General features: G+C 52.7%; 7 protein-coding genes and 2 non-coding genes across 9 annotated transcripts; 7 read left to right on the forward strand and 2 right to left on the reverse strand.

The window, feature by feature from the left end:
- Positions 1 to 5,063: 5,063 nt before the first annotated feature.
- Positions 5,064 to 7,136, forward strand: VTN31DRAFT_1494 (uncharacterized protein; the record flags this gene model as incomplete). Its single annotated transcript, XM_069401557.1, has 6 exons — positions 5,064 to 5,328; positions 5,397 to 5,682; positions 5,750 to 6,078; positions 6,149 to 6,380; positions 6,437 to 6,505; positions 6,575 to 7,136. 6 exons carry the CDS (start codon positions 5,064 to 5,066, stop codon positions 7,134 to 7,136), a joined length of 1,743 nt encoding a protein of 580 aa, XP_069264350.1.
- A 154-nt stretch (positions 7,137 to 7,290) lies between these two features.
- VTN31DRAFT_1495 (uncharacterized protein) lies at positions 7,291 to 8,450 on the reverse strand (the record flags this gene model as incomplete). The annotated part of the gene is made up of 2 exons (XM_069401558.1): positions 7,291 to 7,590; positions 7,641 to 8,450. The coding sequence occupies 2 exons, from the start codon at positions 8,448 to 8,450 to the stop codon at positions 7,291 to 7,293; spliced, it is 1,110 nt and encodes a 369-aa protein (XP_069264351.1).
- Positions 8,451 to 9,883: 1,433 nt separating this feature from the next.
- VTN31DRAFT_t13 lies at positions 9,884 to 9,955 on the reverse strand. Its single transcript has one exon. It is a non-coding gene; the product is annotated as a tRNA-Met (tRNA).
- A 353-nt stretch (positions 9,956 to 10,308) lies between these two features.
- VTN31DRAFT_t10 lies at positions 10,309 to 10,395 on the forward strand. Its single transcript has one exon. It is a non-coding gene; the product is annotated as a tRNA-Tyr (tRNA).
- A 2,357-nt stretch (positions 10,396 to 12,752) lies between these two features.
- On the forward strand, positions 12,753 to 15,237 carry VTN31DRAFT_1496 (uncharacterized protein; the record flags this gene model as incomplete). The annotated part of the gene is made up of 3 exons (XM_069401559.1): positions 12,753 to 12,920; positions 12,977 to 13,720; positions 13,789 to 15,237. 3 exons carry the CDS (start codon positions 12,753 to 12,755, stop codon positions 15,235 to 15,237), a joined length of 2,361 nt encoding a protein of 786 aa, XP_069264352.1.
- A 995-nt stretch (positions 15,238 to 16,232) lies between these two features.
- Positions 16,233 to 17,456, forward strand: VTN31DRAFT_1497 (uncharacterized protein; the record flags this gene model as incomplete). The annotated part of the gene is made up of 2 exons (XM_069401560.1): positions 16,233 to 16,787; positions 16,848 to 17,456. The coding sequence occupies 2 exons, from the start codon at positions 16,233 to 16,235 to the stop codon at positions 17,454 to 17,456; spliced, it is 1,164 nt and encodes a 387-aa protein (XP_069264353.1).
- Positions 17,457 to 17,855: 399 nt separating this feature from the next.
- On the forward strand, positions 17,856 to 18,760 carry VTN31DRAFT_1498 (uncharacterized protein; the record flags this gene model as incomplete). The annotated part of the gene is made up of 2 exons (XM_069401561.1): positions 17,856 to 18,257; positions 18,332 to 18,760. 2 exons carry the CDS (start codon positions 17,856 to 17,858, stop codon positions 18,758 to 18,760), a joined length of 831 nt encoding a protein of 276 aa, XP_069264354.1.
- Positions 18,761 to 19,538: 778 nt separating this feature from the next.
- Positions 19,539 to 20,270, forward strand: VTN31DRAFT_1499 (uncharacterized protein; the record flags this gene model as incomplete). The annotated part of the gene is made up of 5 exons (XM_069401562.1): positions 19,539 to 19,566; positions 19,793 to 19,824; positions 19,880 to 20,038; positions 20,094 to 20,188; positions 20,246 to 20,270. 5 exons carry the CDS (start codon positions 19,539 to 19,541, stop codon positions 20,268 to 20,270), a joined length of 339 nt encoding a protein of 112 aa, XP_069264355.1.
- Positions 20,271 to 21,261: 991 nt separating this feature from the next.
- On the forward strand, positions 21,262 to 23,418 carry VTN31DRAFT_1500 (uncharacterized protein; the record flags this gene model as incomplete). Its single annotated transcript, XM_069401565.1, has 2 exons — positions 21,262 to 21,895; positions 21,947 to 23,418. 2 exons carry the CDS (start codon positions 21,262 to 21,264, stop codon positions 23,416 to 23,418), a joined length of 2,106 nt encoding a protein of 701 aa, XP_069264356.1.
- Between the last annotated feature and the right edge of the window lie 487 nt (positions 23,419 to 23,905).

Here is a 23,905-nt window from a genome sequence, read left to right on the forward strand (position 1 = left end):
AAAGGTCTCCGACTTGAGAGTGTTTGAGCCGTGAACTCGGCGTCAGTGCATCCAGGCGTAAAGTGGTGGTGTCAGAGGGTGATCGGAAGCATGGACGAAGCCACTACAAAGGCCTGGTCCAGCGGCACTAAGCGAGGGGAGCGTTCTCCCAAGTAGTTCACAGGCTGTGGTGCTCTGGCTTGACAACATGGAGTCAGCAATCGTACTCTCAACTGAAGAATGCTGCCAACCAGACCGATTATGGGTCTTGCGATTCCCAGAGGCACGGTTGCCAGTATATAGATACTCACCTGAAGTTGACCACGAAAGCAGCGATCTTCCGCTTCTGGCAGTGATTGCGCAAGAAACGAGGAACTTCAATTCCGGAGCCAAGGAACCGGCGATGCTCAAACCGCGGGCCAGACGTGCGCAATAGTTTAGCGATTGTGGAAACTCAATGCACTGATTGAAGGCTCAAATCTCCAAGCGTTCTCCTCCACAGGTTGTCCGCACAGCGCACAGGGGCAAATAGCGAGTGGAAATCAGCAACAGCTGGGTTAAGCGAGCGTAGTAGCGAGTGTGGGTGTGAAAAAGAAAAAAAAAAACCAAAAGGAATTTCCTCCCTTTTTTTTGTTTATTTGAGATTATAATTATGAGGTCACGACGTCATGGGGAGAAAGAGAAAGAATCACGGAGTTGGGCCATATATCTACCTAGGCGGAGGGCGTGAGGGGGCGCCCGGGCCTTGCACAGAGTCCCGAATGGCCAAACGGCAAAGTTCACTAAAATCAGCGGAGATACTAAGTTGGGAATGGTCGCCAATTCGTCTATGGGAGTCGATGAGCTTCCGTCCAGCACCAATCACCTGTGGGTTTAGGTTAGGGTTTTCTCGCTTAGGTTTAGCGTGGTCGCCCAACAACACGCCAGGGCGTTCCAAACCTTTCGCTTTTCCTCATCAGTCCACAGATGGGTGGGAAATTCGTAAATCTATAAATATCGAACTACAATACGGAGTATGTACGTACATACTACGAGTACATATCATACTCGTAAGTTAAGCCAGCCTAACCTGCCTGGGCTTGGTTAGTGCATTCTGACCTCGTGGCACCGAGCGGGCGGTGTGTCCACTCCCCATGCTCCATGGCCCTGGAAGGAGGATGCCATGGGCCCGCGATCGATGGACCATTACAATCCCCGGACTCCCTTCTGCTTCTAGAGAGATAAAGAAAATAGAAAAGCATTCCACCGCGGTATCGAATGATGTTCGCAATGGCTCGATCGGACATCAATCACATCATTCTTCCCCGTCATCCCCATGTCCATGCTGGAACCCGACAACCACCAGGCTCTCAGCATCATCGTCGCACAGCGATCCAGCCGTCAACCGACTCCACTGAGTTGGCGTCCCATCGTCCTCCACCGAAATGCATTGTACGATGCAATCTGTTCGATTTTCCGATGCTCCAGGCAAGATCCGGATGCTGATGGAACACGGAGCAAGGCCGCCGGCAACAACGAGTCACTCCGTATTCGATCTGGAAAGGCTGTCTTCCAACAAGAATTGACACCGTTCTCTTGAAGGATTTTTTTTTTCTCGTACTGAACGGGGTTCTAACTTCCTACTGCCGACTGGTTACATACTCGTAGTTCGGTCAACCGACGAGTAAACAACTGCAATCTTCTCCATTATTGGTTAGGTAGAAAGTCTAAGAATAGAAGCATGCCCACTTGTCGACCTGTCAGACGTCATCTGATGTTTGCTCACATGCTCCACTCCCCGGATTATTGTTGTTCCTTTGCGAGAAATTTTCCAAGGCTTCCAAGCTTCCAATCCTTCAGATTCGACAGCTTCAAGTTCACCATGCTGCATCAAGAGCTTTGAGCTTGTTTCCCCATCGCCCCGTGTCGTCCGACGGGTCACCACAGGCTTTCCGCCCTCGTTCTCTGCCAACGGTATCTGGTAGGTAGACTGCAGAACGATCCTCAAGCCACAATGGGTTCCTTCACATTCTATCATCCGTAGTACATCATACCATTCTCGACGATGTACGGAGTATTTTGACGGCAATTGCTTTCAAGGCGCTCACGATAGTTGATACATTCTGAACGTCACCAGCAAAAGTGCCAGCACTACGGGGCAGCAGTGACAATATATTGTACTTATGTAACTGGCAATCAGGAAGCTCATGACAGAGTGCGAATTCTACAATTGTTTTTTTATAGATACCTAGTCCTCCGGATTCTGTGTACACATACGGAGTACTCCGTACATAGTCTGTGGATGTTGATCGCTCTAACGATCCTAAGCATAGGGCTTCCGTCCTCAAGCCGATCTACGTCGGATCTTGCTGCAAGCTATTTATTACCTACCTACCTATTTATTCATGGTACTCAGCTGGCTCGATTGCGCTTTGACTCATGGACTCACCTGTGTTCACGGTCAATAAGGTTGGAAGGAATCAGGATCATGCAGACTACCTACCAGTGTAATCTCCTACAATGCATGCTGTGAGATGGTCGTTTTACTGTGACTACTCGTAGTATTCTGACAATCGTTCACCATCCTCAAATTTGTTCTCTACCTGCCGATGATTTGTGCCTTGCGGCAAGCAAGCATCGATTAACAGGCGCAGATCTGCAGATCCAATTGATCGCCACTCCTCCACCAATTCACTGGATACAAAAGAGAAAGATCAGATAGGCGTGACCGGAACCAATCCCATGGCCAGTTTGAAGATCAGATCATGACCAATAAAGAAACCATATTGACTGCTGTCCTCAAAGCAAAGCTAACGGCTGCACCTCACTGATTATGTGCCACGGTGAATGCTACCCTGCAACCGTAACCCTGTACCGGCCATGCGACCTTTCAAAGCTTATTTTGGAGCATGTGCCACTTTTGCCATTTTGTACGAAGTGCTTCGTGCTCCATAACCAACGAGATCGCAAAGCACTTGTCCACAGCTTCGCGCAAGCCAGGTTACACGGTTTGTCGGACACAACAGCATTTCTCGGCCAGCTGTACTCCGTACTCCGTACGCAATACTAAATAGACAACGAAGCATTGGGCCAGGGACAAGGAAGAATGCCGGTGAACGAGCATTACAATACCTTAGGCCTACTACTCGTAGTACGTATCTATTTGACGTCAAGTGTGTCGTAACCTATCAGTATGAAATTTTCGATTACTCCGTAGGCACAGAGGTTACCAAAGCCAACGGATTTCCATGCTAAGCGTCCCCTGCCAATGAGGTCTTTTGTTACAATACGTCATGTCTGTTATTACTAGTATTATACAATGATAACTGTAAGTTACAGAATGCATACAGATAACCTACGTAAGAGTAAGTTGACCATTACCGGCATGGTCGATACTGTATCTCATGATCTCATCCGTCCTCTCTAGCTACCATCATTCAAGGGGCAAGGGTCACGAACCGTATGCCATGCAGAGGGCACAAGCTCAATCACTGAAACAACCAACAAAGGAGTTTTCCCTTCGTGCCTTTCATTTAAGCCTACTGCTTCATCCTGCTTCATCTATCTCCCTTAACGCTCTAAAACCTTTCCTCTTCAGGTGATTTCTCAACAGTTCACAAAGTGCATAGATGCCATCTCTCAGAGAGAAGAGGACCAATGAATCAATCATTATTGAAATGACCAATCTACTACTATCTTGGTCTTGAAAAATGTCATCAATTCCATCTACATGGTTCGTCCATGCATTGTGCATTTCATGAGCCATCATTGGCACAGCTTCGGCCCAGAGATGGATGTTGAATGACTTGCCATCATCCTACAAGGCACAGTATCGTCTCTTGCTGAATCTTGTCCAGAGACATGAGTGCGGCTGTTCTGCTAAACTTAACTACCGACCAGGTAATTTTTAGTTCTCTTTCTGTCGAGAGGCGTCAGAACAACCAGTCATTCCCATAGCGTGCCTGGTGTACTAACATTCTCGAGCAGCATTTCGCCCTCAAGTACTGGGAAGCAGACAGAAAAGCAAATTATTGTGTTGTATGCGGGCGCTTGTGTCGTTTCGCTAACGTCCCCCATTCAGAATCTCCTTTCGTGGCCTTGTCCATGCATTCCATGATTGCTGATTTGATGCTACAGTGTTCGGATAGCACCAGAGCCCTCGTGATCTATTGTTGAATGCTTGACGTTTAACATGACCACTTGGTATTCCAAATGGCGACGGTCACATATTCCGTCAACAGAGTTAGACGCCAGTGGCTTTGAGTCTTGGAGTCCATCATTGTCGAAAGCCAAGTCAAATTATTTGGCTGTTGACCCCGGAAAGGATCGGAAGCGCTAGGAAGTCGCAGGAAACGTTTAACAACACAATGTCGGTATGACGCGGGTAGGCGTGTCGAAGCTGTTCGAACCTCAGCATGGCTGAGATTCAGTTTGTAGCTTCAGAAAAGCATATTGGAAAAGTCTTGACTGCCGACAAGCCTGCATGACAGTCCTCGATGAACCTTGATGGCCCTGTATCCGGCTATCCGGAAAGCAAAACACCAATGAGTCGGTGAAAAAACTGACTTTTCGAGTGGATCAGGCCTCAAATGGCAAAAAGTATGTTATTCGTATCCTCACAAGAGGTACCTAGCTTATGGGGTACTAATACCTTCGACCCAAAAAGGTACTTCAGTCAGCACAGTTCGCTCTCCGTTAGGGTTTGAACCGTCAAGTCTCGACTGAGGTCAACAACGCCCTTCGGCAATGCTTCAATACTAACTGCCGAAGAGTAAGCACTGTATATGGATTGTACTGCACCAGAAATCCCATTCCCATCCCAACCGGAGACTTCATCTCTGTACTGACATTTTTCGTCCTGCCAAAATAAATCAGTGGGTTCTTCGTGGGGCTCAATCCCGTGTCATCAACACAGTACAAGCGCCGTCAACACCAGCCGGATTTCCCCCCGCATCATGGACCTACCCCGTGGGGAATCTGGGTATCTGCCTGATAATACAAAAGCATGGCGATGGAGGCCCTGTACCTCTGTGATCTGACCCGGATTGATTCTGTCGTTCTCTGGTGTGGGAGCTTTTATCTAATACATCTCAAAGACTGATCCAATGGGTTCAGATTCTCCCGCAAGTGATACCAAGCTTGGGGATATCGGTCCGCAAGCTCAGCAGATCGAAGATGCGGACGCATTGTCCTCACCGACTCCTCCCCAAGAGGTTAAGATCAAGCTCAGCTGGCGATCCTGGGTCGTTGTCTTTGTCTCCTGCTTCGCAATTGTTGCCCAAGTCTTCGTCGTGACAGCGGCAGGCTCGGTCATTGCATTCATTCTACGTGATCTCGGCGGTGATCCTGGGCTGGCAGGATGGATTATCCGTTGGTTTCCCACTCTTGACCGTGCTATCGCTTAGAAGCACTGCTTATTTACTCGTGTGCTTTTGTAGAAGGACCACTCCTGATGCAAAGCGTCATGTCGCCCATTGTGGGCCGATTGAGTGACGTCCTCGATAGAAAGTATCTCGCCTCCATACCGCCGCTGATTGCTTTCGCCGGCGCGGTGGTCTCGGCCAGGGCGACCTCAATGTCGATGTTGATCGGTGGAGGGATCCTGATCGGCACAACTTTGGCGACGATTGCTATCGTCCAGTCTATTCCTAGCGAGATTTTGCCGCTGAAGTATCGTGCGTTGGCAAACGGGTTGGCGTACATGGGTGGCGCCGCCGGTGGAATGTAAGTGTAGACTTTCCGTAAGCCCATATCAGGGTTTTGAAACTGAGAGAGCGTCATTCCTGTGCAGCTCAGGCGGTCTTATTGCTGGCGGTGTTACCAAAGCCCACCTAGGTGGCTGGCGAGATATTTTCTGGATTCAGGCTGGTCTCCATCTGGCAACGTCGGTCGGGTTGTTCCTGTTTTACCATCCACAAAAGAACACCGAATACCCCCGCAAGTCCTGGAAGAGCCATGTCTGGGCATGCGACCCCATCGGGTCAACGTTGTTCATTATCGGCGTCACGACGATGTTGCTCGCTCTGAACTGGGCCGCAGGCGTCTACCCTTGGTCGGATGCGCATGTCGCAGCACCTTTGACCATCGGCCTGGTATTCTTCGTAGTCTTCTGTCTCTATGGCAAGTGATGATTATTTGATACTCCGTCTGGATTTCCTCTGGCTAATACCTTGTTTTTTTTGCATTGCAGAATGGAAAGGACGAGATGATGGCCTGGTGGCCCACGTCTTCTTCAAGGGCTCGCACAATTTCGCACTATCTGTCTTTGCTTTTGCAGTTGAGGGATGGTTGTTCTACAGTGCCGTCAATGCCATCATTCCCCAAATCATCCTCCATCTAGGTTTCGAGACGGACGCGTTTATCATCGGGCTCCGAGGCCTTGCAGTGTCGGGCTCGGCCGCAGTTGTGTCTGGCTTCGTAACGTACAGTAGTTCCTTCCACATATTGCTTCGGAGAGGGGACACTGATCCAGATTCAGTTTTTATTCGACCGTAATGAAAGATTTGAAATGGCCGGTGGCCGTTTCATTCGCTTTCTTCCTTGTCGGGTAAGTGCCGGTCCAGTTTTATAAAGGGTTATAAGCAGCGTTTGAGTTCTCATCGCTATCTCAATGCAGGACCATCTGCTATGCCACCATCACCCCAGAAATGAACAAGGCCCAGCTTGGCTATAGCATTCTGATCGGAATCGGCCTGTCTGGCCCCCTGACCCTTCTGGTAGCCCTCGTCCAATTCACCGCACCGCACAAGCACCTGTCCACAGCTACCGGGTTGGCATTTTCTGCACGTGCCATTGGCGGTGCCTTTGGTTCCGCTGTCCTCGACGCCATTATTCAGGGCGTCCTCGGCTCTAAGTGGGCTCCGCAGGTTACTGCGGCCGCTGTTGACGCCGGTCTTCCCCAATCTTCGGTTTCCATGCTTCTGGAAGCTATTCAGGCTGGGGCGAGATACGACGACATTCCCGGAATCAACGCGACGATCATCGCGAGCGCGGAGAATGCTAGTCATCATGCCTATGCGCACGCTTATCACTTGGCTTGGGCGAGTGTTTCCCCGTTCGTAGTCTTGGGGTTGCTGTCGGTTGTGTGTCTCAAGGGGGTCAAGCATTTGATGACGGAGAAGATCGAGGCCACGGTCGAGCGCGTTCCCGAGAAAGCAGGAGCACAAATTGTTGTCTAGTTCTCAGCTGATGGATTTATCAATAACATCTATATGACAGAATTTGAAGGACATCATGGGTTTTTTCTTTACCCCGTCTCTGCAGGACCTCAAGTCCTACTGGGACTGCTCAGAATGTTACGGGGGCCCAAGTCAATCAAGAAATTCGAAACGCCTACAACTTCGGCTCGCTGTTTTCCTTTCCAAACTCAATGACCAGTTTCCCGACCTGCCTGCCGGCCTTCATATCATCAAATAGTGAGTCCAATGCGGCAATATTGCTCAAATCCGCCTCCAGAACGCGGGAAACAACAGGGCGTATCTTTTTCTCCTTGACAAAGTCGACCATTTCCTTGAACTCCTTCCTGGATCCCATGGATGTTCCACGAACCTCGATGTTCTTCAAGAATGCGTGCACAGTGAAGGGCATTTTGGGGCCCACGGTCATGCCATACACTGATATCACTCCACCGGCCTAGCAGTAGTTAGTCACGTTGAATACTAGTATTGAAAACTAAAGCCAACCTTTAGGATCTTCACACCCCTTTCGACGATATCGCCACCTGCGCCATCGATGATGGCATCGAATGCCTTTCTCCCTTCTGGTAGTTGAGAAAGCAAGGACTTTTCCCAGTCCTGCTCCTTGTAGTTCACACCACCTTTGGCACCCAACTCAATTGCCTTCTTGATTTTCTCATCGCTCGAACTCGTCACATAAACATTGGCCCCTCTAGCGACTGCAAAGGAGAGAATGAACAGGGCAACGCCGCCGCCGATCCCCGTAATCAAGACTGTCGCCCCAGAGCGGGAATTCCTCTCGCCAGCTTTGGTGACGAGCGCTCTCCAGGCCGTAAGACCCGCCAATGGCAATGCCGCAGCCTCGGCATCAGTCAGATGGGCCGGAGCTTCTTCAACTTCAGACTCATCCGCGAGGACATAATCCTGCAACGTGCCGCGAGGTTCGAGCTTGTTGGCTCCGAGAGCCTGGAAGCCATTTGGGTTCTCAGGCCCGTCGGGGTCCTCGAGCCAGCCGCTTGCAGGGTTCAGAATGACTCGTTTTCCTTGCCATTGCGAAGGATAGCGGACGTCGGGACCGGTGCTGACAACGATGCCCACGCCGTCCGAGCCAAGTGGTGAATCGAAGGAGAGGCCCGGGTAGAGATGCTGCCTGAGAAACAGGTCGCGATGGTTCAGGGACGCTGCCGTGAGCTTGATCAGAAGCTGCGTGCCTGTCGGCGTCGGCTGTGGAACTGTTTTCTGAACTAGAGGGTAATAGACTTGGCCCGGTTTGCCGGGCTTGTCGTCAATTGGACTAAGGAAGACCCCGCGGGGCATTATCTGCTATATGCACTGTTCTTCTGAGGTCGAGGATCTGGTCAAACGACTTGAACACTTTGTGAAGTGCTGGGGAGGCATTTTCGGACCTCGGCGATTGATTGATAATATACTGCTATCGGATGTATGGGCGAACCCCGCAGATCCCAAATGACTTTGGGAGTCGGCGGTGTCTACTCCACCGCGGTGGGCTCCGCGTGAGATCATTATTCTTGGCCTCTTGAAGTCTTGAACCCTTGGACAACATTGCCATCGGTGAGTACTCAATCAAAGATGCAGGTTGCAGTATCGTGAACGGATGGTTTCGAGAGACAACGACGACAGGCTGAGTTTCGCTGGGCAATCTTAGTCATCGAATAACTGAGTTATACACACAGTGAAAGTCGTAGTCAAACACATACCACAGGTTGACTTCGGTGATCTCTCCGGATCTATACTATCGAATTAGTGTTGCAATTCTCCTGACGGCGTGGCCTTCCAGACGCAAAGAAAACAGGAAGGCACTGCACCACTTGCTAATGGATTCATTGGATTGCCATTGTCTTGAAAAGTGACTTCACTCAAAAGACCTCTGCAGAAAAGTGACATAACTCTTCAGCTATCTTGCCAACTCGCGTCCGCTTTGGTTCCTGAAAGTCGCCATTGGAAATTATCTATCTCATCATGTATTTGCCATCAATAACTCGAAAGTACTTGGCTTGTAGCACTGCGACATAGCACATTTGCCGGTTGCTGTGCCGATGATGACGACCAATTCATTCTGCCGCAAAGTGTTATTTCCGGATTATTTATAGTAGAGACATACGCCGTGAGAACTCTATTGGCCTTGGACGGCCTGGCGCTGATTTATCCCAGGGCAAGAAGCATACCATCCGTCCGATAGGTATATATTTAGAATAGGAAGACGATCATGTTGGGTGATTATTAAGGGTGGATGGCGTGGAAGACAGATGATCGAGTTCATCGACCTTGGAAATGAATGCCATGATGTCCTACAACTCAAGCCTTATCGAATGGACCCTGAAAGGAACCTGGGCACCACGACGACATCTTCAAGTCGATCCGCAATTTGGCGTGTCGCACCCACTCCAAACGCTGGTGAAATTGTTTTCCGATAAAATATATATATTATTGACTTTTCGGTGGGACCATGGGTCGAGCGTTCCATAGTTGGTGGTAACTAATGGTGAGTAGCGAGGACGGCCCAAAGACCCTTGGTTGTCCATGGTAGTTCGCATTATTGTTGTTGAAACTTTGATGAGACTTGATGGTGTCGCAAGGATTTGGACTGTTATCATTCTTTTGACAGCGATCTACTACTGACACATTTTCGAGCGAAGCGCTCTTGGTCCGAGTAACTCGTGACGTCACAGAGCGGTAGCGGACAAAAGAGAACAGAACACACAGAAAAAAAAAAACCCAAGCAGCCAGTGTAGCATGTCCTAGTTTCGATCTAGGGACCTCCGGGTTATGAGCCCGGCGCTCTTCCTCTGAGCTAACATGCTGCCAGTTTCCAGCGCCCTCAACATCGATATATGAGTAATGGCAAGTGCTGAAACTTCTGGAAGATTTGAGGGCAAGGTGGGTCACGTGTGCCAGCAAGGTGATTGAAAAAAAAAAAAAAAAGACTGGATGTCGTACGAGTAGTTCCACTTGTAGTACACCAGCTGAGTTTGTATCCAAGTGCTAGAACATGGGTATGACTGCCCGAGACACAATTTTTTGTTTGGCTGGTATCAGCAATGACTGAGGACTTTGAATTGGTACGAGTTTGGCCGAACTTCGATATTGGTTTGACGATCCTGTTCTCGTATGGGGATGGCTTATGTATCGAAAGTAAATGCCGTTGCGGCCAGAACCGCTGATCGTCTAGTTGGTTATGGCGCCAGACTGTAATGTGAACCACGCAATCTGGATGTCGTCGGTTCGATTCCGACTCAGCGGATTACTTTCTTTTTTTTCCTAGGTTTCACCCCTTTCACACTTTTTTTGTCAACTGGCAGGCTCAGTTCTTGGGGTTTTGCTTTCTATGTTTTTGTGACTTGAATTTCGCGCACGTCGGACATCCTCGATTTCCGGAGGGAGATTAACTGATAAGCTGGCCCGAGATTGAGAGCAGTCCGATGTCGGCAGAGAAGCACAATGAAGTTCTGAACGGAATAATTTAAGGTGAGAGAAAGGAAAAATCCAAATCGCTCATTTGTTACCGCCTCAGCCAATGATAGTCGATCTTCGTTTGTCGTGTTTGTCGTTTGTCGGTCTGACCATTTGCTGAACGAGTAACTTATTTACGAAGTCCTCCGTCCTGCGGTGTGAACAGACAAACTACGAGCAATTTATCACCAGGTCCTTGCCAGCGGCCATTTGCTCAGTTAACCCTGGTCTAATATCCAGTGTTCCGCTGACCACGATCCTGCATGCAGTTCAGCCGTAGATTCGGTATTTGTATCGAGTAACCTCAGTATTCAAAGATCATGTCAACTGTCATCGACTCCGGCAAGCCGGCATTCTGATTTCCTCTGTTGCTGGGTAACCACGCCACCACCCGTCCTCCATACTCGTATTTCACCCCAGTGCCTGGCTCTCGTTCAGGCTCAGGGGTTCCAGACTGCGGACCAAGCGGAAGTCGGCCGGACGACAAAGACCAGGCTTTTCCCGAATCAGTCTAGGAGAGTTCCCATCGGCTAGGCAATTTAGGGTTTAGGGTTGCATGACTCGACCGAGTCTCCGCCGTCGGCCGTTCCAGCAATCCAGCATTGGCTGGGCGGGAGGAAATGCACCCACTGCCCGCTGGAGACTTTCTGGAATGGGAATGGCTCGGCGCGGTGCGAACGCGGGCCACATCCCTATTTTCCGCGGTCGCTTGGGCTTTCTGCGTTGGCTTTTTGAGTTCGGGCTTGTCCTCCGTTTCGGGTCTGGTTTCTGCCGCTTTTTCTCGACTGAATTCAATCCATAATGATATAACCTATCATAGACGGAGTAGACTACTCCGTACGAGTAACTTTACTCGGTAGTTATTCTACGATAGCTCACCACAGCCACCAATTCGTCAATTCGTCACGTTGCAGGATTAACCTCGGATTCCGGAATTCCACAGCAGACCCGCGGCCCCGGAGAGCTCCTCTCCAAGACGATGGCTCAGGCTGGAAACTCAAACTCCCCTCTGTCCTTGTACATACGTACATACATGGGTTTACTAGTAAAAAAGTAACTCTGCTACTTTGAGAGTTTGCGCTTTTCTTCTGCACCCACTTGGCGGCTTGCCCTAAGTGGGTCGTCGTTCAACTGCACAACGCCGGTGCTCTGCTCTCGCCGTGTTTGCTGCAGAGCTGATCTCTGCGAGAGCTCTCTCTGTTCCTGATCTCCTGCAGCTTGGAAATCGATCAATCAATGCTCACTGCATGGATCAAGAGTCAAAGACGCTTTGATCGCGTCGTTGCGAGGACGCCGCATTCCTCCTCCCCCCTGACCACGGTGATCCGTGCGAGACGCAGAAAATTTGGCCGCCCCAGGCTTGAACCAATTCTGCCTTAGTCTGGTTACTGTTCTCGGACCGTTGCGCCTCCCGTCTCCACGACCCCTTTTGGCCCGTCCCCATTTTTTTCCTCGTGGGAAAAAAAAAAAAAGGCCAAAAAAGCCCGCAACGCTGTCAACCCGACGCCGACCTCCCTGACGCTCGTGGCGGTCCATTGGTTTATTCCAGGAATTCCTCCCCCCCCCAAAAGGGACCGTTAGGATTTTGGAAATCTTAGGATCGCTCCGCTAAGTTAGCTTCGTCCCGCCGTGTCCAGCATATTGGGTCCTGGGAACCTCCGTCTCTGCCAGATCTTCCCACTTCGCCCTTTTTGCTTGCTCCCGTCTTCCAATCATCATTCCCTCGGACCGTGCTCTGCTCACCGACCCGTTGTCATTCTCTCGCTCCTGAGCCTGACCCGAAGTCTCTCCTTTCTCTCGCTTGTTTTGCTCTTTCATTCCTTGTCTCTCCCTGCTTTCTGCTTCTCTTGTCTCTCTCTCTCTCTCTGTGACCCATTGCACCGTGCCTGTCTCTTCTCCCTGCCGTTCATCCGCAACTCCATCCTGTCTGCTTTGCACCACCGCCCAGCGAAGAATGATCACAACACCCCGCTAGACCGCCATCATCCGCATCTGAACCCCCCCAACCCCCCTCCTCTCTCTCTCCAGTGAGTTGCCGGCCATCCCCCCCTGGCCAGGACCAGTGGACGCTGACCCCATCCCCTGACAGTCGCCTCCCGTGGTCTCTTGTTTCTCTCTGCAGGCAGAAGAAGAGAAGAGCACACACCAATGGCGGTCTCCCACGAATACTCCTCTCGGGCCAACCCGAGCCACTCCAACTTGACCCTCGAGGACAAGTTCGAGGTGCTCAAGGAGATTGGAGACGGCTCCTTCGGCAGTGTCGTGGTGGCGCGCGTGCGCACTGCTGGCGCCCATGTGGCGCGTCGAGGATCATTGGTAGGCACAATCCCCTTCAATTCTTGTGATGGTGTGGTATAACAATCCCATCACAGGTCGCCATCAAAACCATGAAGAAGACCTTCTCGTCGTTCGCGGCGTGCTTGGAACTCCGCGAGGTCATCTTCCTCCGAACGCTTCCCCCTCATCCTCACATCGTCCCAGCCCTCGACATCTTCCTCGACCCATTGACCAAGAAACTGCACATCTGCATGGAGTACATGGATGGCAACCTGTACCAGCTCATGAAAGCGCGTGACAACAAGCCCCTGGATGGAAAACACGTAAAGAGCATCCTCTACCAGATTCTCTCTGGCCTCCACCATATCCATTCCTGTCAGTTCTTCCATCGCGACATCAAACCCGAGAACATCCTCATCTCCACATCCGCCCCCAATGATAACCCCTTCGCACGATACTCGAGCCTGGTCACCCCGCCCGCCACCCCACCCACATACACCGTCAAGATCGCCGACTTTGGCCTGGCACGGGAAGTCCACTCCAAGGCTCCTTACACGTCCTATGTCTCCACCCGCTGGTACCGTGCGCCCGAGGTGCTGCTGCGAGCCGGGGAGTACTCCGCCCCAGTGGACATGTGGGCCGTCGGTGCCATGGCAGTAGAGATTGCGACTCTCAAGCCTCTGTTCCCCGGAGGCAACGAAGTCGACCAGGTGTGGCGGATCTGCGAGATCATGGGCAGTCCCGGCAACTGGTACAACAAGTCCGGCGCCAGAGTCGGCGGCGGAGAGTGGCGCGAAGGGAATCGACTGGCCCAGAAGCTGGGGTTCACGTTTCCCAAGGTACGTTTTGCTTCATCTGCATCAAGTATCTCTTTTAAAGAAAAAAAATAACTCACATGCCAATGTAGATGGCGCCGCACTCGATGGAGAGCATCCTCCAACCACCCCATTGGCCCTCTTCGTTGGCCCAGTTTGTCACATGGTGTCTCATGTGGGATCCTCGCAACCGACCAACATCCGCCCAAGCGTTGAATCACGAATACTTCACCGATGCCGTCGATCCCCTGCGGCCCAAGTCCTCTGCCTCGCGGCTGCTCGGCCGCAAGATGTCCGAGAAGAGCTTCACGACCTCGCCCAAGGAGGCCACCGCGTCCGCTGGTGGTTCGGTGCGGGCTTCCTGGTTCCGACGGTCGCTGGTCGCCCGGTCAGACAGTCCCGCACCGCTGGCGGACGCAGAGCAGCAGTCGGCCCGTCCATCGATGCTCGGTTACAACACCATGCCGGCGCAACAATCCAAGGAGGCGTCGGCGGCGAACAAGCGTGCCACCTGGGCCAATGGTGCCCCCATGCCGATCTTGCCGTCCATCCGTCCCGTGTCGCCGTTGTCGAATGCCGTGACGGCACAGGCCAACTCCACGCTATCGCATGACCATAGCGAGGAGGCCAAAGCCTCCACGTCCAAGAAAATCGGTCGCCAACTGTCGGTCAACTCTCACGGTAACCACTACGTCGACCTGCACCGACAGGAAGCCGAACGGGCTTTGAACGGCGTCGGCAGCGGCGCGCCATCCCCGACGCCGCAGAAGGAGAGCTTCTTTTCTCATTTACGGAAACGCGCCCGCAGGCTGTCGGGGCGAAACCAAGGTGGTTCGAATTATGATGTGGAAGCCAATGCCGGCTGCGCTCCGTGGTCCAATCGCTCCTCCGTCGCCCTCGACTCACTGCAAGCGTCCGACGCCAAGATCGGCGAATTGTCAGATCTGGACCAAGCTTTGCAGAGCATCAAATACGGGTCTGAGTCTTCCAGCCCTCCCGCCCAGCCCACGGTGGCGCCCAACAACACGTTGGCGAAGCGGCAATCGGTCCCCAACGTCTCGCTTCGTTCGACGACGGAAAGCGCCAACCCTACCGCCGGCCCGGCGCCTTCGCCGAGCCGGACCTGGCGGGCAACGCAGATGTCCCAGAACCCGGTCCATCGCTATGAAACGCCAGAGGAGGAGGATGAGCTGCTCGACGAGGCGCTCCATTGCGCCAATACGGTCGCCTCGCGGCTGGCTCATGGCTACGAAGATGATTCCTCTACGGTCGATGGGCTCGAGAGCAACCAGTCGACGCTGGTGAATGCTTCCGCTCGCTCCCTAAATCCTTACCCGACCCCCTCTCCTTCTGCGAAGCGTGACGGAGTGTCCTTTGGTCATCGTGACCTGACCCCAACCGGCGCCGATGATGGCGCCGGCATTGGCAAGAGGGAGGATGATACCTCGTCTTGTCAATGGCCGACTCCCCCCTACGGAGATGACGAATGGGCGAGCACCGTGGCTGCCAGCATTCTGGCTTCGGGATCTCACATCCGATAGTGGCCACGCCTATTTTTTTTTTTTTTTTTTTTTTGTCTCGTGCGATTCGCATCCATATGGGGAGTTTGATATTTCCTCTGGCGTTTGGGGCACGGGACTCTTTTTTCGTGATCTTCCATGCTCCCTGTCGCATCTTCTATCTGGGTCGGGCGACGTTAGGGTTTTCCCATTTCTCAGCATCTCTTTTTTACCTTTTGTTCTATTTCATACCCCTGACTGATATAGACGTGTATTATTTTGGGTTTGTGTGTTCGGATTTGCCCGGGACATCTTCTGGCATACTTTTGCATGCTTCTTTACCTGTGTTGTTTACCCTTTCTTTACCCCTGTCATTCCTTGTCCTTCGCGCGAGTCGCGAAATGCCTCCAGACATGGCGTTCCTCTCCTTTGCATCCTGTCATCGAGGGATTTGAGACGTCCTCCTTTCCTTGTGTCTTCTTTCCCTTCTCTGTACATGTGTGCTTCTCCCTGCATTTCTCTCTTCCAAACCTGCAGGGCCCTGGGTTCACCTGATTCTGACTCCGGAAGTGATGGAATATTGGTTGCCCATATACATACACTAATCTTGTTGTAATATATTACTATATACATAATTAGGTTGAATAGTTACCGCTGAATATAATAAGTTCATGGTGATTTGGTGCAAATGGTGCAGGATTCGTAACCATCGACCTGGAGCGGAGAGGCGGAGTCTGTGAAAGAATTTCCTCCGCACGAGATCGCATCCAGTCCACCATTTCGATTTCCCCGACTGGAACTCGAGCTGTGCGAATTCGCTGCTCCTCTAAAAAGATCACATTGTTGCCTCATTAGGCCCGTTGCCCCTCAATCCTATACGGGGACTAGATACGAAAGGTCTTTTTTTTTTTTTTCACCATCGCAAAACCAGGCGTAACTCGAGTACGAACTACCGATGCTCTCTCTGCTTTGAAGCTTGACAGTCTGACTACATTTCTCCCCACTCCGGCGCATCACCCAAAATCTTCAGCGGAACAATGGCGCCTGCGCAACAGACATCCTCGTCCCAAACCCCGCACATCTCTCCGGCCGAACTCTCCTATCTGTACGACTCCCTTGCCCTGCCCGAGGGACCAATTCGACCCGATGGACGGTCGCCCACTCAATTTCGACCGCTGACCGCGGAGACGGGCATCGTTCCCGGCGCCAACGGCAGCGCGCGCATCGGGTTCGCAGACGGTTCAGAAGCGATTGTCGGGGTGAAGGCGGAGGTGGAACGGACCCTGGCGTCAGACGCCCTCGATTTCCGACAACTGCAGGAATTGCAGCAAGATGATGGGGGCGCCGCGGACGAAGATGCCGGTGAAGGGGGAAGAGATGGATCACAAGCTGCGGCGGGCCAGAGCGCGTGGGTTCAAATGTCCATCGAGATCCCAGGATTTCGCGACGACGATGCGCTGCCGGTGTTTCTGTCGGAGATGATGAGGGAGTCTCTTGTGGGATCCAACGTCGGCACGGATTCGTCGATGGCAGGCGGGTTGAGGAGTCGTCTGGTTATCAATCGGCGATGGCACTGGAGGTTATATATCGATGTACGTGACTTTTGTGCCCCTTCTGTCCTCTCGATGAAGTTTAACAGTGCGACGTGGTAGATCCTACTTCTGTCTCCTCCGGCCTCATATCCCCTTCCGCTACTGTCATTGACTACGCATCTTGCCCTTCTATCGACTCGGCTACCCAAACTCAAGTCACAAGGCGAGGAAGACCCCATGTTCGACGACGACTGGAATGCGGCCGAGTATCTTTACCCGCGGCCGTCGAAACAGAACCTGACGAGACAAGCTCGTCCTCCCGTGACTTTGCTCGTCGTCTCGGCCGGGAATAATGTGATCTTCGATCCTACCCGGGAGGAGATTGCGGTTGCGGACGCCGTTCTTGCAGTCTCTGTCGCACGAGACGATGGAAAGGATGGAGACGACGGGCGTTTGAAATTGCTCTCAATTCGAACCATCGATCCTCCTTCCCGTCTCACGAATCAAGGGATCCCCAACTCGGAGAATGCGGCGACCCTGGCCGTTGTTGCCGGAGAAGAGCCGCCCCCTCAACCTGCTCCCGTGGAGGAGAACGTGCCTGGCGTCTGGAGGCCACGTCGGGGCGGTGTCTCTCGGCGCGTCATCTCCAAGATGGTCAAGATGGTGCTGGAAAAGGGGGGCGTCGGTGACGAGGTCATGGAGGGTCTTGCGGGAGTGGAAGTGAGCTGAGCTGGAGCTACGTTCGACACGTCGCCCGAAAGGAACGATGCGCACGGGTCCGGTCGTCGTTGGAGATTTTGGGGCCATCCAGCGGGATCCATTCTACTCTTTTGAGTGCTTGTTGCTCGGGTTTACGAGCCATGCGCCGCCCCGAACACCCGTGGCACTACGAGCACCCTCATTTACATCGATATCGGTGCCATGCGAGCGAATACTGTGATGCCCAAGTTCTGGACGTTCCGTAGACGACCATTCTCATGGTCAGGTATAGAATCACGTGATCAACATCGATTGCAGAATGCAGATCGTATGCTCCACTCTGGTTCACTTTTGTCGTAGGAAGCTCCAACAAGAATAGAAAACCATTCGATCGCGGTAGCTTTACCGCTGATAAGACACAAGAACAAAATGGCCTCGACACATATCATTCCCCAATTCCTCCTCCCCAGAGGCATCTCGCCTCGAACCCTCCGTTTCGCGGCAACAACTGCCCGCCGACAAACGGGTGCGGCCTCTGCACGGCGCACGTTCACGACGACCTCGCCATGGAGATCATCTTCCGAGGAGAATCCACGCCTATTAGAGAAGCCTGACAGGTTTCGGCCGCCGTCGCACCCTTCCCGGCGGGTGGTGCAGCTGCGCAATGGGAAGGTCGTCAACCCGGCGCCATACAACTATCCCGGTCCGCCGCTCTCCGAGAAGGAGAAGGAAGAGCAGAAGACGAAGAGGTATCCGCACATGTTTCCGCCGGAGGGAACGGTGATGCACAAGTTCTTGACGACGAGGTGGATTCATGCGTGGATTGCAATGGTGGGTTGACACTTTTTTTTTTTTCTTCTCTTTTTACAACTCAGGTAGAGCAGAAATTGATGGTGTTGGTACAGGGTGTATTGACGAGTCTCGCTTTCTTTACATTTACGGAAAACTTCAAGCGCACGTCGCCTTTTGCGCATCTCTTGCCGCCTTGGTCGGGCCTACTGTCGCACCCCATTGATACGATCGCACAGGCGCTCAATGTGTATCGCATGCATGTCGAGCATGAATCGCAGCTGACCCGTGAGCGACGGCATCGTCGCGTTGAGGACGCGGAGAAGCGGCGGCAGTTCCGCATTGCGCATGGCTTGGAGGAGCCCGAGAAGAACGGATCGACCGATGTGGAGGATGATCAGTCGCCGGTTGCGAAGGATGTGGATGCCTCTTCCTCTTCTTCTTCTTCTTCTCCGTCGTCCTCGCCGCAAGGGTCGGAGTCTCTCGAGTATCGTGACTTTTCGGGGCAGGTCAGGCCTGTGAAGAAGTGGCTTGGGATATGGTGATTTGGATGGTTACGTCGGATGTACATTAGCATGCGGTTTACATAGACTGGATAGAGCAATGGACATCAATCTATCGTTCTCTGTACATACTATTTTGTTCGAGAAACTACGTACTACATATGTCTCTGACTATCGGTGCGGTTTTGTCTTGGATCATGTAGGGAGCGTCAGATTCGGAAGACTTAGGGTTAGACCAACGAGTACTCCTTGACTAGAGTCTCCGGCAGTCCGGCATTCTCTGCGATTCTACTACGCTCTTGGCTCCGAAAGGGCGGCGAATCATACGATTCTTCGAGATTAACACTGGTCGAGCTGAACAGCGTTCAAGGCCAATTTGCGCAGTCCAGGATTCCGGCGGAAGCCTTTCCATGCTTCCATCAACACACAATGGCAACATAGAAATCGATGGCCATGCGAGGACCATCAAGAGCATTCAACTCGAAAGAAAACTGACCGCAACGAAGGGAAAAAAAATAAAGATCGGTTAAAGAAAGCCAAGAAATAGTTCCGGTTGCGCCCGTCCGGCAACTCCGAACTCGCCCGGAGACGTTCGGTGGCCACGAATTGAAATCATCGTGGCTCTGATTGGCCAGCGGTCGGCTCCCCCGAGAACGCCTACAAATTGCTCTCCAAAGAGAAAAAAAAAACTTGCTTTCTCTTCTCCCAGTCTACGACGAAACCTCTTCAGTCGGTTGCATTTCTGTTCTTTTGGATTTCCTGGGTTCATCTCGTCTCGAGACTTTATTCTCAGTAGATATTTACTCTTTCTGTCGTCACAATGGCTAAGGGTGGCTCTTTCGAACCTGGTGAGTATAGCTGCTTCTTGCGCAACTTGCTCGGCTTTTGCCGCTTGAGCCTCAATCGGTCGCTCGTGATGCATTGTTGCTCCATTCCAAGCGCCTTGTCGCCTGGAAAAGCGTTGTGCAACAAATCCTCTTGAAGCGTGGCGATTGTTTTCGCAATGCGTCATTCAGAGGCGAACAGCATTCTTAGTCGAGCTCAGCAGGACACAGCTGACAGAGCTTTCAACAGGCGACGCTAGCAAGGGCGCCAACCTCTTCAAGGTGCGACCGTTCGCTCCCAGTCAACATTTGCATCGCTTGTGCTGATTCTCTTTAGACCCGCTGCGCCCAATGCCACACCGTCGAGGAGGGCGGTGCCAACAAGATTGGTCCCAACCTGCACGGTCTGTTCGGCCGCAAGACTGGCGCCGTCGAGGGCTACTCCTACACCGATGCCAACAAGCAGGCCGGTATTACCTGGAACGAGGACACTCTGGTATGAATGGGACCTACGCACGGAGCAATTTGGACTTGGCTAATGGCGCATGTAGTTCGAGTATCTTGAGAACCCCAAGAAGTACATTCCAGGCACCAAGATGGCCTTTGGCGGTCTGAAGAAGAACAAGGACCGCAACGACCTCATTACGTCCGTTCCCCTCTGGAAAAACCGTTCCGAGACAAATGTTGCTGACAGTTTGTATAGCTACCTCAAGGAAGCCACCAAATAAACGGTTCCCTTTTGTCTCCTGCCCACTTGCATTCGCGTGGCCATGTAACATTACGATGCATTGAATAGACTTGTCATTACGTGGAGCTGGCTCAGGAAAAAAAAATAATGGGACAGATTGACATAGAAGACTGTTCCTTCGCTCTGTACTTTGGTCGTCTGTCTTGTGTTTTAGTATGTGAGGTTTGTATGTGAGTTGAGATACATAATGAACACGACTTTGAGTCTCCTCTCTGCACGTTTCTTCTAACTGATGAATTCGCTCGGAGTTGCTGCCTGACTGCTGCCTGGCTGATCCGGCGCCAAACCGTCGAATATCTATCTAGGCTGGTCATGTGACCAAAGGACCCTCGGATTCAAACCCCATTCTCCACGCCATTGAGGGATGAATGGGAAGTGAAGAAGCCCCTTGATACCGTTGATACAGGCAGCTATTCGTATTCACAGCTCCATTTCACTTTGTTTGATCTTGTTCTGTGCCTTTTCTGTCCTACAATGGACCGTCTCCCTGCGTGGTTGGCTGGCAGTGACCAGAGCACTGTGCAGATGATTGGGCCAGCCACTCACTCACTACTATTCACACCAACGGATCCTAGAAACGCTTAGCGCTACGCAGATGAGCAAAGTCAACTGCCGGTTATTGGACCGGAGTCTTGTCTGCAGTTTTGATCGGCTTTTCCCGTCCACTAACCCAAGTCTTAGACCCTTGCTCGACCGTCCAGAGATCAGCGGGGTACTTTGCGCCGTTCGGGGCCTGATGTACTGTACCCGCCAGACATTCGTCCGTTGATCTTACCATCTTTCCCCTCCCGTTCTTTTTTTTCTTCTTGTGCAGAGTCGCACTGCGCTACGCTTAGTTCCTTTGTCGCGAACTTGGTTTCGTGCTGCTCGCAGGATATTCGCGACACATCGTACCTTGTCATCCATCACACACGTCCTCGTCCTACCGCAAGTTACCCCGTCGACCGCAAAAAGCGCAAAGCGCATGGACCATGCGCTTAACCACCATGGCCGGCGAAGGGTTTGAGGATCCTCCCTCCCTGTCCACCTCGCTCGAGGACATGGATGCCCAGTTTGGTCGCGCGAGTTCGCCGCTGCTGGAGATACCCTCCCAGCACTCGGGTTTCCGCTCCGACGGCATGATAAACTCGGATGACTCCGACTCCGACGACGAACCGGACGGGCCGCCCGAACGATGGTCTCCGCCCGGGTTTAAGCTGCCCCGTCCCGACATCCCGTCGAATGGGAATGGCGGATGGTTCGCGGGGAGACCCTACCGTCACGATGAGGTTGGAAACGTCGCCGCGCACCACGATGACGACGATAACATGGGCGACTACGAGATGAAGCCGACGTTGCCGGTGCCGGCGCTCGCACCGCCCCCGCGGCCGCATGGTTCCCGGGAATCGAGTCCACGGTATGAGGACGCGCCTGAGGCGCCGCCGCTTCCAGAGGTGCCCTTGAAGCGCGCCGACAATCTGGCAGACGTCGACATCGCAGCGAACGTGCCGCTGCCTCCGGGAACGGATTCGCCGCTCAAGGGTCGCTCGGTCTCGCCGGAGCCGGTGTCGGAGCCGTCGCGCGCGACCAGCGAGGCGTCGGAATCAAAGAGCACGGTTAGCAATTGTATGCTTTCTGGGATCACAAAAAATTCGCGCATGCGCTAACCACGTGCAGACTTTCGCTTCGCCCTGCGCGCTGAAGTCCAACACCGAGAACCATTTGTAGCTCTGTTTACGTACTTCAAAAACAAGTTCGATCAAATGACCAGCACGCGCACCAATACTCTTCTCTCTGTGACGGTGCTGCTCTTCTCCTTGATCATCGGCCGCGCGCTGTTCCTCCCCGCCGCCCCCGAGCCTGTCCCAGATCTCGTCAAGCTGGCGGCCTTTGCGCGCTCGTTTGAACCGCTGATCCACTACTCGGAAAATGGCGTCCAGCAGATTACGACGCTTCAGGAGACCGGCGTTGCCGTGTGGGATCTGGGCGAGTCACTGCGGGGCACCAACATGACCAGCGCGCCCATCATTGTGAATCTCCTGGATGAGTTGTCAGAATCGTACAAGGCGCTGTCACTGGAACTGACACGGTTCTTTGCCAACGTCGATTCGGACATTGACTCGATTCTGCTGGTCATGGACTGGGCGCGGCGGGAGCTGCGGGCGCTGTCGTCGCAGCCGCCAAGCAGCGTGGCTGGGTTGATGATTGATAACCTGCATACGATGATCACGGGGATCGGGTTTCCGGACTTGTCCTACCGCAGCGGTAGTAGCAGCGGCAGCAGCAACAGCGGCACGAATGGCGGCGGTGGTGGCGGCGACGACGATGACGGCGACCCTTCGTCCATGCACGGAAGCGGCGGTGGTTATCTGGAGAGCATTGTGACGGCGGTGCTGGGCCCGACGTCGACGCAGCGCACGCGGGCGGCGCTGATGCGCACGTTTACGGAATTCCTCAATGTGCTGGAGGAATCGATCAACAACGAGCTGACCCATTCAAGCGCGCTGTTTGCACTCTTCGAGGCGATCGACCACCAGTTTCTGAACCTGCAGCGTGTGGTTGTGCGGGAGTCGGACGACCAGGAACGCGCCGAAGGGGAGATGCTCTCCTCGCTGTGGACGCGTGTCCTGGGCGCCAACGCCGCACTCGTGCGCAAGTACGAGAAGAACCGCAAACTGCTGCTCAGCGTGCGCACGCACACGGTCGCCAACAAACACATGCTCATGGACCACCAGAACCGGCTGCTGACCTTGAAAGTCAACCTTGAAACCCTGCGGCGCAAACTGGTCAGCCCGCTGGTCCGGCCGCCGAAGAACGACAGCTCGGGCGAGCGCTACAGCATCAACGGCGGCGGCAGCAGCAGCAGCAGCCGCAGCGGCGGCGGCAGCGGCGGCGTCGCTGGCAGCAGTCACGGCCGCGGGCAACGAAGTGGCGGTCACATTGTCGCGCCGATCGAAGCCGTGATCGAAAGCCAGATCAGCTCGATCGAGGACTCGCTCGGTTACCTCCAGGGCGTGCGCGAGCGACAAAAGGCCAAACTGATGGAGATGGTCTACGGCGCGGGCAGCAATAAAGTCGCCGCGCAGCATCAGCAGGCAACCCTACGAATCGACAGTCCGACTAGCGAGACGCCGGGATTGAACCAATAACGTCTCTCTCACTCTTCTTTCCTGTTCATTTATTTTTTTTTTCTATCTCATTTGAAAACGGTGTTGCGGCGAACAGTCTGGGGCGGTGTTCGGTTTATTTGATTTTGCGACTTGACTGTGGATTTGATTTGCTTTTTTTCTTTCAACGGCGTTGATCGCGTCGAGTTAGAATGGATGTGTGCGGGAGAACTTGGTGGTTTTGCTTTGCTGTCTCTTGCTTCTGCTGTGTCCGGCGTTGCTTGATCTCTCTCTCTCTCTCTGTCTCAGAGGATTGTACGGTACAAGCAGAGATAGTCTTAATGTCGGGTTTTGTTTTTTTTTTTTTTTTTCCATCTCTCGCTTCAAAGCATTCATTCATTCAATGATTTGGTATGGTACAAATCCAGCCTCAACGCCCGAATTATAAAACCCTTCCCGGTAAAATAGACTTGAGACACTAATTGGATACAGAGTATATGTAGGGAATCATGAACTCGTGGATTGATGA

The sequence above is a fragment of the Thermomyces dupontii genome (assembly GCF_041956625.1).
Source record: "Thermomyces dupontii strain NRRL 2155 unplaced genomic scaffold VTN31scaffold_1, whole genome shotgun sequence".
NCBI classification, from domain to species: Eukaryota; Fungi; Ascomycota; class Eurotiomycetes; order Eurotiales; family Trichocomaceae; genus Thermomyces; species Thermomyces dupontii.